Source organism: Prionailurus bengalensis, chromosome D1 (genome assembly GCF_016509475.1).
Source record: "Prionailurus bengalensis isolate Pbe53 chromosome D1, Fcat_Pben_1.1_paternal_pri, whole genome shotgun sequence".
Classification (NCBI taxonomy): domain Eukaryota; kingdom Metazoa; phylum Chordata; class Mammalia; order Carnivora; family Felidae; genus Prionailurus; species Prionailurus bengalensis.
Genome location: NC_057346.1, coordinates 20,506,964 through 20,522,275, shown reverse-complemented (window position 1 = coordinate 20,522,275; position 15,312 = coordinate 20,506,964). Strand labels below are relative to the sequence as shown.

Genomic DNA, 15,312 nt, shown 5'->3' with positions numbered 1-15,312 from the left:
TGGGCCCCGGGTCGACCATCGGCCAAAATGTTGCTTCCAATGTGTTCTTGCATCCTGGAGCCTCGTTTGGGGAAAAGTCAACTACTCTTCATCTAAATATGCCAAACTGGACTCTCTAAACAGAAACCACCCTTAGAAGGATGGCAGTCTCTGGTCTCTGGGCACCTACAGTCTGATGGAAGACACACGCACAGAGGAAGAAATGCACAAAGGAAACCAAGAGGCTTAAAGCAAACGAGCCATTATGTAAGAATCCAGACTGTCAAAAAATGGCATATGAGGGGGCAATTATTCAGCTTCAAGACGACTCCTTGCTTTGTGAAATGATTTATGCTAGAATTCCATGAAAATCAAATTTCTGTACAGTCCTTCATCCATTTGATTATTTGCTCGTTCCCTAAATACCTATTTACTGAGCTCCTGCGATGTTCCATGCAAAGAGCTCAGCAGGCGCTGACTAAAACAAACACTGAATAAAACCAACTCTGCCCTCACTGCTTCTGATCCAGTAAAGGATGCAACGTGACCAGAGAATCACAATTTAGGAACATCGTCACAAACCAGGAACGTGCAAGAAACACCAGAGTCTGGAAACACTTCCTGGAGGAAAGACCCAAAGGAGAAGAAGGGCAGGCGGGCAAGGTGGGTCAGAGCCACAGGAGGGGATTTCCAGCTGAAGGAACAGTGTCTGGGGAGAACTGGAAATACGAGAAAGCATCCCACTCGAGGCGCGGGGAGGTCACTCAGCTGGAGGCAGGTCCTGGGAGTAGCCTCAGCGAAGGAAGCAGGAGGGGAGCAGAAGTGAGGTCACGAAGACCAGTCCGGCTACTGAATTAAAGGACAGGGCTTCTCTGCCAGTAGAGAGGCCAGGGAGGAGGACCCTGGCAGAACATATTTAAGGACCAGTTAGGACACGTGAAGATGGTGGCCTGGGAAGGAGCAACAGTGGTGGAATCGGGAAGACAGACTTGAAGAGCACTCTCTCCCAGGGTATCGAAGCCTCGGGAGGCTGACCCATACCAATCCCCAATGCAAGGGACCAAGGGAGAGGAAACGGGCTGGGGGGGGAAAGAGGGCCAGTTCGAGTACAACCAACAGCTGAGTTCTGAAGAACACCTCCATGGAATGTCCATCAGTCATTTGGAGGTATGAGCCTGGGGCTCAAGAAAAAGAAGAGGTCTGAGATAGTGTGCGAGTCATCATCACATAGAAATAGTTAAGGCCAGAGTGGAGAAAACAGCCCAAGGATAGTGTGTAGATTTAGGAGGAGGAGGAAGAGAAGAGGGAGGGAGAAGGGAAAGGGAGAGGGAGAAATAAGAAGCCTGGAGTCAGAAGTCTAAGCACATGGGACACTAAAGAGACAGACAGACAAGAGCAGCCCACAAGTTGTAAAACTTCATTTTCGGCACGGCACCTATCAGTAGATCCGAAAAGCAACGTCTCACAGTTAATAAAAGAAGTAAAAACCACCGTTCCAGCTTACGCTAACCAGAGGAGCAAACTCAGAGGCCTCCCAGACCATTGGAAAAACTCTCACTTTTACTAGTAATCACGTTAGCGTGTCTTCAGCCTCATCAACTTAAACAGTCGTACAAGACGAAGGAGAAATGTGTATTTTCCATTTCACAGATGAGAAAGACACTGAGACCCAGACTGACTGAGTAACCGGCGCAGGACCACACAGCGAGAAAAGGAGCGGAACCATGGCCAACACCCCATGCTGCCGAGGACGGTCCCCTGGACTGGGGCCAGGGCGGTCATCCTAGGAAAAACAGACAAGGCCTGCCGGTGCTTCCTGGGTTCGCTGATAAAGATAGGGTTCCATCCCATGCAAAATGGGCTCCCCAGACACACGGTGGGCTGAACATTTAGTGGCTCAGTCCATGTGCACAAGTACACCCTGTATATTCCAGAGCCACCTCTGCCACTGACCAGCTTCATGGCCTTGGCCATGAAGTTCAAAGTTCTATTTGTTCAAAGGTGAAATGACCAAACAAATCCACACAAATCCCCACCGTGAAGACTAGATTCTCTAGGAGAGGTGCAGAAGAACTGCAGGTACTAACAGGTGTCAGCCGAGTATGACAGAAGTCAGGCAGCACAGTGGTGCAATCTAGGTCCCAGGACCCTCCTCTCCTCTCCCTCCCAGCAGACTTTTTCCTCAGACCTATATATATATATACATATATATATACACACACACACGTATATATACATACACACATACATATATGTATATATACACACACGTGGATATATACATGCATGTACACATATACACATACACGTATATATACATACACATACATATACGTATATATACACATATATACATATACATACACACACGTATACATACATATATGTACACATATATACACACATATATACACACATATATATACGTATACATATATACACATATATGTGTGTATATATACATGCACACATATATATATTTTATGCTGTAGTCTGATTCCATAATCTACTGAAATTATCTTTTTCACGTTGCTCTCTTCAAAGAGAGCAGCCCTGTGAGCTTCTCAATGGAATGGCCATTTGTGCCGTCCCCTGTATCCCAAACACCTAGCACAGCACCTGATTCCCTATAAGTGTTCCATAAACGTTTGAACTGTGAGAATTAGGTCTCCTGAGTTATCTGATTTCTCAGCCTACTCTCTCTAACTACAAACAAAAAGCGTGCCAACTGATAGGGGCATTTAAGGAACCAATCGGAGCACGGAGAAGGACTTGAGGGAGAGCAATCTTTCAGTGTCACTAGATACTTCCTGAATGGGCGGGCCACTTTCTACCCTGGTCTTCTAACACGAGTGGCTGTCAATTCCTCCCACGAGTCTGCGGGGCCTGCCAGCAGCCGTGAGGTCCAAGGAATCATCAGTACAAACCTAGGGCTTCCCTCAGAATCTACAAGCCACAGCACAAGTTACCACTAAGAATAAGTCTCTGAAGGAATATTCTCAAAGGATGATGACCAGTCAGGCTCTCGTCTTCACTGAGGACAAAACTAGAGAAAATGAGTTTGAACTGTACTAGAGAGGATTTCACAGTTAGATCTCAGGAACAACTTTCTCAGTAGTGGGCCTTGAAACTTAGAAAGAAGGAACCAAGAGAAGTGGTACAATCTTCTTTTCTGAGGTCTCTCTCTCTCTCTGTCTTTCTCTGAGATCTTCACGTATCAGGAAGATGTGGTTCGTTATGGACAAAGGAAGAGAAAACACATGTTGTCACCCACGCGAAGGGCAAACTGTTCCCTGGAGAAGCTCCGCCCTGTACAGCGTAACCTTTATTACTGTCATTCCTGAGAAGGAAACAAAAGGTCAGGAAGAACTCCGGAGTGTAATGACCCAGCTAGAAAACAAACGCTTGCCAGACCAAGGCGGATGGCTCTGCGGGGTCAGACTGGCACTAATACACAAGCTTGGTTATGGAAAACATGAGGACAAGGCTGAGTGGCATCTCTGATGAGCGGGCTCTCACCCCCACTTTGAAGAAGCGTCTCATCCTGATGGCTCCTCCAGAAACAGTACTGTAGAAATTCTTTTTCTCCCCCCTTATTTCACAGACATACGTGTCCTCAACCTACAGACTTACGTTCAACTGTACCTTCTATAGGGACAAGATACAGAAAAGCGAGTGAAAAAGAAAAGTCTATCGCTTAAAAAGGAAACCTGAGGGGCGCCTGGGTGGTTCAGTTGGTTAGGTGTCCGACTTTGGTTCAGGTCATGATCTCGCAGTTTGTGATTTCGAGCCCCGCTGACAGCTCAGAGGCTGGAGCCTGCTTCAGATTCTGTCTCCCTCTCTGTCTGCCCCTCCTCCACTCACACACACTCTCTCTCTCAAAAACAGTTAAACATTAAAAAATTAAAAAAAAAAAAAAGGAAACCTGAAGGAGAAAAAATAGTGAGTGATAATACACGAAATATGTTACCTACGGTTGGGTTAGCACAGTAGAATGAGCTGTATTTTCCTCTTGCCTATTACCCCAAATTTTTACATTGGCTAGCTAGCTATTTTATTACCCACACAATATGCACTGACTTTTATGATGTAAAATTTTCTTTTAAGACAAGCTGGAAGACCCCTTGGAGAGACTCACAAACGTGCAGTGCCTAACCACCCGCCATTGTCTTTCTGTATCGTCCTAATTGTTGGGCCAAATAACGCCAGGGTTACCATGTTCCCCTTTCCCTCCCTGGGCCCCAAAGGAAATCCTTTTTCCATAGTTGTAAGAAGAAAGGGGAAAAAACCAAGTGGGTCGCTGTTTGTTTTTCGTTCCCTCACTCAGCCCCCTCATTTCCTGACTCAATCTGCTAACCAAGAAGCAGCAGACTAAAAACCTCTGTGGTCAGACTGAGTAGGTGAGAGGCACGAGGCTGGGGCCAGGCATCACTTCAGAGATATGCTGACATGAGGAGATCTTTCAAAGAATGAAGAAGCCCCAGAGAAGTGATAGGTTTAGAAACTGGCCCAGACTTGAGGTCAGAGGCCTGAGTTCCTGCCCATAACCCAGATCTGCCACCATGATGTGCCTATCGCCGTATTTCTTTATCTAGATGAGATAAAAAGCAGGGTTGAGCAACCAGAGCCTCAACAAAGTATGTACAAAGGATGCAGAAAGAAGGCCTTTATGCCATCGAACCAACAAAATGTATCGGGGCTCCGACGGAAAGGCCACGGATTTCTTCATCCCTCTCGTCTTCCACCGCTGACCTGATTAGCTGAGGCACAGCCACATCGCGCGGATGATTCTGGACTGTATTATCTGAATTGGAAATCCAGACACGTGGTGTCTGGAAAACAGAGGAGAGTATTTGACACCGGGACTCTTTTTAGAAGGGGACCGCGGCTGTTGCCGGTGCCACAGGGGGTGGCCAGCCACTGCCTGACGGCTCTTTGCTGCAGCCCGAAGCGTCTCCACCCTGCCTCCCCCCCTCTCCCATCTGAAGGCCCACGTTTGATTTTCAGTTCTTGCACACCCGGATGGAAGCTCTGCCATCTCCTCGGAGAGGAGGAAGATTCCGCAGGCCCCGAAGTCACAGCGCCAGAACTCACAGACCATCCCCTTACCCCCCCCAAGATACCCCAAAAGCTGTATCTTCCTTCGCACCAGGTACGGCAGCCCCCTGGCGCATCACCACACCAACGTGGGCTACAGAGGAGAGAATCCCAAGAGGGCAAACGCTCCAGAAAGAGCCCTCAGGCTGTAGCAAGCTCTTGTACGCACTGCAACCCGGCAACCACGTCGGGCTCTCAGGCCAGCTTGGTTCGGTATCTGAACACCTGCTCCAGGGCCCAGAGGCTCGCACACGGAGGTCAGGAAGGAAAATCCCCCCTGGCAGCTTAGCCATTCAGACGCCTTAATGGAAAACAGCGTTACCCTAGAAGCAATTAGCAGTGACCAACCTAGCAACTGGTTGGATAGAGAGTACTCGAGAGAAACTAACCACACAGGGCCAAATCCTCACCTGCTCATCTGCCCCAAGATCACCTCCGTCTCCTGCCTGACACATCACGCGGGCCCCCTGAGCACGTAACCGCCATGGAAACCCTTAAAATGCCAACTCCCACAGAGGGCCTTGGCCAGTGTGAAGCAGCCCGTGGGGCTCCATCTCCACCTGTTTCCACAAATGGTTCGAATCTGGAAGCCGCGTCTACGGCCAAAGGCTGGCTGCTTCTCACGGACCGGTTTGCCACGCCGGTCAGCACGGGCCTCGCCCACGGCGGCGCTTGCCCACGACCGCTACAGCATTCTCCTCAGAGGTCGTCCCATCCTCCTGACCTCATTCCTCCCTTCTTTTATACTCTCCCCACCCCCCCCCATGTGTTTGCTTCCTCAAACACTCCAGAGCCAACGATGTCCAGGCCCTGGAGACACGGTACAGCGTGGCTGTGAAGAACTCAGGCTCTAGAATCAGAAGAACATGGTTCAAATCTCACCCTTGCTTCTGTCAGGCCTGGAGCAAGTTAATCTCTGAACTTCAGGCTCCTCGGCCGTAAAACCCACCTGGGGGCTTTCTTGCGAGGATTAATTGTGATTTTGCATTTAAGACGCTTAGCAGAAAACCTGGCACAAAGTTAAGACACAGTCCCCGCCCCCAAGGATTTATGGGTCTGGTAGAGGTTTTCACTGGTTTATATCCGGCACTGATTCCTTACTTAATCTGCTGACAAAGCACAGGTCTCCTCTGCATTTGTGTTTATTGTCTTGTGTTAAGGAAAGAACCCAATTTCCCTCTCCCACACTCCCTGGGCTTCTCATACACGGCAGGGCGTGCACAGGGGTTTGGATGCACACATCAACCCGCTCCCCTGGAAATGGGGCTGAAACCGGAAGCAAGACTCTCTCCAAAGCTCAGAGGAAAGGGCTGAAGAATCAAGATAAATATACCAATGACACCATTACCTGCCAACCCACACACCGGCTAGGCTGGCACCACCAGAGGGACAACCGGGCCTACCAGGCCGGGCAGAATCAGTGAGAGGTACCACTTGAGGTCACATGTGTAGCACAGCAGAAACCCCGAGGCTCCAAGTTGAAAGGTCTCTAAGCAGGGTGCGGACCCTAAGGTCTCTAAGCAGGGGACAGAACGGCCGGCCGGCCAGCCAGCCGAAGGAAAGTGGCGGCACAAATAAGGACTGAGGGCACCCTGGGGAGAGAGCAGCAGAGAAATGCTTCTGTGTCCCGTGGAAAGACAGCCTACAGTCAGCCATCCACACCTACTCATTTGTCCCTTGTCCCTCCAGAAAAGGAGGACAGGATGCCATTCTGCCAGATGTGGCTCTAATTTCTTACTTTTACGGTAATCCAGCAGGTCCGAGAATTATGAACAACCAGCTATGGCCAGGGTGTTTAGGGAGATGTGCAGGCGCTAATTTGAAGAGCTTGCCCCATCAACTTCGGACTACATTTTTCAGGGAGCCCAGAAGGGGACATGGCCAGCAAAAAAAAAAAAAAAAAAAGTGCCACCTTCCCTTAAATGGTGGTGGCTAAGACCATTTCCAGTCAGATCACTAGAAAAACAGTGCAAGGCTCGGCCTCTACCTCCCCACTGGGTTCCCCCCCGCCCCCGAGTAGCAAGAATTAGTTGCCTCAAATACCACTCTGCACACCTCTCCCTGGTTCCAGAACCTACAGCGTCTCCCACGGAGGTGAATCTTCTTTGTATATAAAGCACAACGTCCATGGGATCTCGGTACATGTTTGTTGACTGACCGATAAACTGAAATTCAAACTCTTCCGCATAAAGCAAGTCTGCCAGCCCACCAGTTCACCACTTCATTTTCCACATCCCTCACCGAGACCACTCTCTTGGTCGTCCATTCCTGCTGTCAACACCCCCAAACTGCTCTCACCAACAAGCATCTGATTCCCATTCAAAACTGCTCTCCACAGTAAGCAGATGTGTGGCCGCCTGGGGCTGGGGGGATGAGGAATAGGAGGACTGAGGGTGGTACGTATAGGGTACAGGTTTCTTTCTGGGGTCACGAAAATGTTCTAAAATGGACTGTGGTGCCTATGTATGAATATGCTAAAAACCACCAAAACGTATACTTTATAAATGAGTGAATGGTATGGTATGTAAATTACATCTCAATAAAGCTGTCACAGGAAAAAAAAACCTCAGCTCTGAAGTCATCCCCTCCAGGAAACTCTCCCTGACTCATGAATAAAGATAATTCCATTCCAAACAGCAGAGACAGAAAGAATCATTCATTCACTCATTTTTAATTTATTCATCAACGAACATGCATGGGTCACCATACAAGGCCAAGTGCGGTGCTAGACAGCAAAGATACAAAGGGGAACCAGACAAAACTGGACGCGGGTTATTTCAGTACTGTCCTCCGAGGTGCTTTACCACGCTAACTTTACCAATTTCTCCACTTCTTTCTTCCTAGGGTTAAAGGAGCAAAAAACAGCTCTCCTGATCTCGATGTTCGACTTTGCGCAGTTAAAATCCACAGCCCCGCTGCCTTCCACCGCAGCAGATGCCATCACAGGCCTTTGAAAGGTGCTTTTCTCTACTGTGCAGAGGGAGAGTCCGAGGTAGAAGGTGGAAAGAAAGGATACCACGCTGGGCCCGGTATGCTAATCCCCGCTAAGCCAGGCCAGGGAGGGCAGAGTAATTTTCCAACCATCGTTTCCAAATCCCATAATGTGTGAGGAGTCCCAGGTGCTACTCCAGGACACTTGAGTCCCTAAGCTCACACTTTCAAGCATACATCCGCTCCATGGGAGATCCTCACTGAATACGGACAATAACCCTTCGCCCAGGGGTTCGGAAAACGTTTCCACGTGTATTACTCCTGAGACACATGCCCCCTTCCGTGGATGGAGAAGGTGAGACACACAGAGGTGAATGAAGTGAGGTGTCCAAGGTCCCACTTACTACATTACAGAACTTACATGTAAACTGAAGTCTCCTGACTTCGCGTCCAATAGTCTCTCTGCTCTACTGTTTCCAAATGCCAACTCCTTCTCAGGGAATCCTGCTGGGCATCCCCAAGCACCTATTCACTCGAATGCTTCTTTTCTCTCCAAGAAGCCTTCCGCTTCTAAGGCCTACATGTGATGGGGTCCTTGTCTTTGCCAAGATCCAGAGATGCCAACAGGAGGCAGTGTAATAGTGGCTAAGAGTAGAGACTGGAGTGACACCAATGTGAGTTTGAATCCGGAGTCTGTCTTTTTCTGCACATATACACATCTTCTTCTAATCCATCAAGCCATCATTTAAAAGATCTGCCTTCCTCTACACCTAGAAGGTGGAAATCCTTACTGATTTTTAAAAGTATGGAAGATTGGGGCACCTGGGTGGCTCAGTCGGTTGGGCGGCCGACTTCGGCTCAGGTCATGATCTCGCAGTCCGTGAGTTCGAGCCCCGCGTCGGGCTCTGTGCTGACCGCTCAGAGCCTGGAGCCTGTTTCAGATTCTGTGTCTCCCTCTCTCTGACCCTCCCCCGTTCATGCTCTGTCTCTCCGTCTCAAAAATAAATAAAACATTAAAAAAAAAATTTTTTTTTAAAGTATGGAAGATAACACCGCATCCTTAGACAACTCTCAAAACCAAGAAAGCCTTCCTTAATTTTAACCACCCACCCCCATCCTCACCCTGGCCAGCAACGCAAGACTCTTTCCCCCATATTTTGTCCTCCACATACGTGGCAAAATCCCAAGGTCAAAACAGGGTCTCTATTAGGGTCTCTCACATTTCGAGGGGAAAAAGCTGACAAAAGGTAATGAACTATTTTCATTCAAGATTAGCTCCTGGCTGACTCAGTGGGTAGAGCATTCATTCACTGGGCTCTTGATCACGAGTTGGGGTCATGAACTCAAGCCCTACACTGGGCACAGAGATTACTTTAAAAAAAAAAAGGGGGGGGGGGGGGCGCCTGGGTGGCTCAGTCGGTTGAGCGTCCGACTCCGGCTCAGGTCATGATCTCGTGGTCCGTGAGTTCGAGCCCCACATCGGGCTCTGTGCTGACAGCTCAGAGCCTGGAGCCTGTTTCCGATTCTGTGTCTCCCTCTCTCTCTGACCCTCCCCCATTCATGCTCTGTCTCTCTCTGTCTCAAAAATAAATAAATGTTAAAAAATATAAATATATTAAAAAAAAAAAAGATTAGTTCCCATAAAGTTTGCCCCTCTTCCCTCTACTCTATGGAAAAGTCAGCAGGATGAGGTACCAGACAGAATTGTTCTGGTCAGGTCCACAAAAAGCCCCAGGACAAAACTCTACATATTGAAAGGATAAGCGGGCACCTGGGTGGCCCAGTAAGTTAAACTGACTTAGGCTCAGGTCATGATCTCATGGTTCATGGGTTCAAGCCCGCTTAGGGCTCCCTGCTGGTGCTGGCAGGGCAGAGCCTGCTTAGGGTTCTCTCTCCCTCTCTCTTTGACCCTCCCCCCGTGCATGCTCTCTCTCAAGATAAATATATAAGACTTAAAAAAAAGAGAGAGAGAGAGAAAGAGGGCCACCTGGGTGTCTCAGTTGGTTGAGTGTCCAACTTCGGCTCAGATCATGATCTCGAGGTTCTTGAGTTCAAGCCTCGCGTCAGGCTCTGTGCTGACAACTCAAGAGCCTGGAGCCTGCTTCAGATTCTGTGCCTCCCCCTCTCTGCCCCTCCCCTTCTTGCACTCTGTCTCTCAATCTCTCTCTAAAATATAGATTACAAAAAAAAAAAAAAAAGAACGACAGATTCTTCCAAACGAGCCAGCCTGGTGCCCCCACCCTGCTTCTTTTGCCTTTGTCCATACTGTTCCCCTTTCCTGATCTCATGCCCCTGACCTCGTACTTTCCATGACAGTTTGAGACTCTCCCTTCCATAAATCTTTGTCTTCCAATGGTTCCATCTCAACAGGAGAGAAATGCCTAGGTCTTAATTGCCGATCCAAGTTTCCACCCATCCTCCTTCTCAAAGTCCACATCCCCTCTTTCTACTCAGCCCTTCCTCCCCCGCCAGGGCCCCATCAACATCAGTTGGTACCAGACTGAGCTCTGAACATTCAATAAATCCTTACTGAGGTGAATGAAATTGACTAAGCCAGGAGGAGAAGTCCTGGGGAAGGTGGCCAATTCTTCAGCTGCCCCACTCAAGGGCACAAACAGGGCACTTGGGGCTCTCAAAGCCGCCAGCTCTTGATTTCGGCTTAGGTCACGATCTCACCATCTCACCGTCGGTGGGATCGAGCCCCACTTCTGGCTCTGTGCTGAAAGCATCTGTGCTTGGGATTCTCTCCCTCTCTGCGCCTCCCCTGCTCATGCTGTCTCTCTCTCAAAATAAAACACTAAAAAAGAGAGAGAGACAGGACCCTAAGAGTCTAAACGTGAGTAGAGTCCATGGTACCAATGAGCCAGTGAGGACATGCTCCCCTCGCACATGCTCCACCAGGCAATGGCCTGGGCTCCAACACACCTCCTAGCCAAGGCTGTATCCAGAAGCCCTATGGTCTTCCACACCCAGTGCTAGAAAAAGGGAACCTGTCCCACTACTGGGATGCCACAGTAACCCAGGCAAGAAGTAGCTAGCACAAACCAGAGTGCTGGAGAGCAGCTCTAGACCCCTGAAGACTGTCTGCAGTGGGAAATGCATCTCACTCAACAGGAATCCGCCTGCTCGTCCTCTACCCTTGTGGGCCAGGCCACGCAAAGCTGGTGTGGCCAAAATAAAGTAATAAAATTGGAAATGGAGTTCAGAAACACAAGTGTAAGTGGAGGCACCACTTAACCTCTCTCACCTTCTGCTACGTCCATGTGTGAAACGGGAATAAGAGTAGGACCTAACTCAGAGTTTTTGTGAGGATTCAGCTTGGCGATACACGGTGCTTACCATAACGACCTGCATGCACATGGTAAGGGCTCAACAGATGTTGGCTGCCACGGGTTTTATTCATTTTGCTATGCGGATGGAATGAGATGGAATGCGGCTGGAAGCCCCAAGTAGACGTGGGACACAGGAGAAAAGTCGCAGGCCCCCAGCCCCGGCTGGGGGAGGGGGGCGACACGCGTGGAAGCCGAAGGACCACCAGCCCCCCGAGAGGGGCGCAGCAGTGCCCGGGGCCCACTCTGGCGAGTCCCCCCCACCCCATCCCCCCCCACGCGCCTCCGCGAGGCTTCGGCCCCGGACGCCCCGGGGAAGGGGAGGAGGAGAGAAGAGGGTGGCAGGCAGGGGGAGCCGCAGGGACGTACCTGCTTTCACTGCACTCCTTCCGCTCCCTCACCCTGAGCCACTTGCGGAGGAGGAAGCGCTTTCGGCGCGGGGAAGCGCTGGGTGTGGAGCAGTTGGACCACGGGGTGTCCTCGTCGCTGGAGGGCGTGATCTCGATGGACGGCAGCTGCAGGAACTCCTTGCCGGGGGCCAAGACGCCGGGCAGGTCCCGGGCCAGCCCGGCCTCCAGGCTCTGCTCCTGCACGTTCTTCATGCGGCGCATCTTGAAGCGCCGGCGGCGGAGCGTGGGGGTCGACGAGCTGGACCAGAGCGGGCTGCCCTCGGGCGCGCCCTGCGGCTCGGGCACCTGCAGGGCGGGCGGCTGCAGGTTCTCCAGCATGTTGGCCGCCGGCATGGGCGCCCGCGGCGTCCGCGCTCGCTCGGCGCCCTCCGCCAGCCGCCTCGCCGCCCACCCCCGGCCGCGGCGCGCTCGGCCGGCTCTCGGGTGGGAAACGCTCGCCGCTCGAGCCGCGCGGAGGGCAAGTTCCTCTCCCGGAGCGCCGCGAGGCAGGCGCGCGGCCGCCGGGGCCGAACTTTCCCGTGCGCGCTCCCCCGGCCGTCGGCGCCGGCCCGCCCCGTCCGCCCTCCGCCGCCACCCGGCCGCCCTCCTGGGGCTCCCGCGGCGCGCCCGCTTGTTTTTCTTCCGCGCTCTCCCCGGCCTGCTTGCGTCTTCGCCTTAGCGGGACTCGGCGGCGCGGGGCCCCAGGGGGGCGGCTCGGCAAACTCTCAGCGGCTCGAGATCGGCCGACCGGGCTGGGGAGCCGGCGTGGCGCTGCAGGGAGGCGGAGAGCAGGAGGGAGAAGGGGAGAGAGGGAGAGAGAGAGAGAGAGAGAGAGAGAGAGGAAGCGAGACACTAGATAAAAACAAAAAAGGAGGAGGGGGGGCGAGGGGGGACTAGGAGGGAGGGGAGGGGAGGGGAGGTCATTTCTGTCCAGAAAGGGCATGCACAGCCAGCGACGGCTAGGGTAACTGTACCCGGAATCCCTTGGGGAGGGACTCTACCTCCGAGTAAAGGCTGCTCCAATCAGCCTAATGAAACAGGATCACAAACCAAACTTTCTCAAAGCAATGATTGGCCGGGCAACTCTCATCAGTCTAACGCCCAGCTTTTTCTTTGGGGGAAGGGGGGTGGGGGGGAAGGGGAACGGAGGAATCCGGGAATTCAGTCCTCACTCTCCATGGCCACCCAAGACATAGGGTTGAGGGAAAAGGAGGGGGCTTTTCCGCTGGATGTCTTCTAAAAAAAGTGCTTTCTCTGAATTATTTGGGGGTGCAGGTAGGTGCACAGGAAAGCTGGGTGACAAAGGGTGACAGCAAGGTTCCCAGAGGCTGCTTCCAAAACGACAAGCTGAGAAGAGAGAACGTTTCTCCTGTGGAGTAAGCTGAGGACAGCAGACACGACATACCAAAGAAGCACAGACAATAGGATGTGAGAGACATAGGACACACAGGACCAGTAAGGAAGAGGGACTGATCCCTCTAGATCTTGAGCGACCCTGTCCATACCATAGCCCCACCCCTAGCGCAAAAATCAAGTGAGAGGAGGGTGAGCACCCAGAAGGCAAAGCATTCAGCAAGGCCCCTGGGAGTTGCGTTCCTGGAGGATGTTTCAGTTCTGCTTCAACCTGCAAGGGGCATGGACTGGGTCACAAAAAGTCTAGGATATCCCCAGGTCATGGAACCTAAGAAAGTGAATCAGCCCTGAAGATACGCTGACCCATTCACTCCCTAGACCCAGGTACCTACAGCCCTAAGACACTGGCCCTAAAGCTGATCCACTTTATTGGGGCACTCAGTAAACCAGCCCAGCTTCAACAACAGAGGCTTGAATGGTCCATTCTCCCTTCCAGCCCAGCACATATGCCTCTCCACTATTGGCCTCTCTGCAAAGTAGAGACAGTAGCTTTCAAGTAGACCAAAAGGAGCACAGACGAATGCACCGTTAAATCCGCAAAGCGATTCACCTATTCTTCTCCGCCCCTGTCTATGAGTCCAAGATCCAGTGAGGAGCGGACACCCAGCTTCCCTACTGGGGTGAAGGTCTCGGGAACATGGCATGAGTGTCCCAAAGCTGAGGCAAAATCACATTCCCAAAGACTACAAGAACTCACCGCAAGAAAACACACCCCCGCAGTTCAGCAAGACACCGAGCATGGTCTGACAACTGGCCACAGGTCCATGATGCCCGGGAATGACCCATGGAGGGGAGCTCAAGGCATTCAGACACCGCACCAGCTCCAAGAGGCCAGGAAACTGAGGGAAGTAAGTTTTCCCCTGGGCCAAAAAGCCAAGGCCAGGCCCACCTGTAAATGATGACTCCCTGGAACATCAGCTCGTCTTATTTCGGACTCACCACATCCGGTCACTGGCTCACTCAAAGGTGGTTTGGTAGCAATCTATTTTAACTCCCGGACGTGGCATAGAAAGGAGAAACCCCCTCCCTCAGGTGTCAAGCCTGGCAAGGAACAAACACTTCCTCTGGCTCCAGGATTGCTGAGGAGTCTGGACAGCAACTTCAAACTTGGGGATCCAGAGTTCAGCCAAGGCACCAGAGTTGCTCACTGCCTTGGACTTCCTCCAAGGACAAGTGCTTTGCAGGGGATCTGATAACTTCCCACTGCAAGGAACCTGCCTGTTGAGGGGCCTGCTGAAGTAAGAGACTGGGGTCTCAGGGAGGGAAGAAGGTACAACACCACCCCTCACTTGGAAGCCACACAAGACAAAACAAGCAAGCAAACAAAAACAGGAGGGATGGGGCTAAAGGATTTGATGGGTACCTGGCGGGGAGAGAGACTCACAAGGGGAGCAGGATCCTTGCAGTTTATCAGGAGCATTCTAAATTTAAATGGATGCCTCTTAAAAGGCATTAAAGTCACCAAGCTCCCTCTTCCCACACACTGCAGCCACTTTTCCCACCCACGATAGATTCTGGGCCTAAAATCTAAAATCCTAGGAGATTTGATTTAAGCCTGGGCACAGCAGTGGTTGAGAACGATCATTTACATTTGTCACCTGGCCTGAGGGCAAACCTCCTTCAAACTAAAACTGAAATGGTTGCCCTTGGCTCAGAAGCAGATACCCTGAGTACCTCGAGTCCCTAGCCCTGTCCTTGCTTATTTCCACCGGTAGTCCCTTCCCCACTTCTTTCCTTGAAGTCATAACCTTGTCATCCACTAAAACCCTGTTCAAAACACATCCTCCGCCCCCCCCCCGTAACCCCGCCCCTCGCCCTCAGTTTCTGTTTACTTTTTCCTATGGCCCTATTGAGTAAGACGATAAATAGGGAACTGCTTTGAGAAACAAAATCTCCTTCAAAGGCGAGCCATCATTACTGTTAAGACTACTGGCATGTTGAGAGAAGAACCAAGTGTCTCCGCCCTTTGAGTCTCTTCAGCATCCTGTGTCTTTTGTCGTATAGTAACCCTTACACTTTTGTAAAGGACTTTCATGCGTAATATTTGATCTTCCCAGTGACCTAGGAGCGAGGTAGAACTTTATTCAAGGTCACAGATAAGTAACAATAACAACAATCTATGAGAAAGCCAGAACTTGGACCCAGGTCTTCTCAAGCCCATTAGAGGCCACCGG

The 15,312-nt window shown here is 51.2% G+C and overlaps 1 protein-coding gene across 10 annotated transcripts in view; it reads right to left on the bottom strand.

The window, feature by feature from the left end:
- The window catches only part of GRAMD1B (GRAM domain containing 1B), a 172,371-nt gene extending 160,277 nt beyond the window's left edge, over positions 1 to 12,094 (bottom strand). For all 10 annotated transcript variants that reach the window (XM_043579665.1, XM_043579663.1, XM_043579670.1 and 7 more), the window contains exon 1: positions 11,706 to 12,094. In XM_043579665.1, the coding sequence (XP_043435600.1) occupies positions 11,706 to 12,079 (374 nt within the window). In that variant the 5' untranslated portion in view covers positions 12,080 to 12,094. The remainder of the gene's footprint in view (positions 1 to 11,705) is intronic.
- Between the last annotated feature and the right edge of the window lie 3,218 nt (positions 12,095 to 15,312).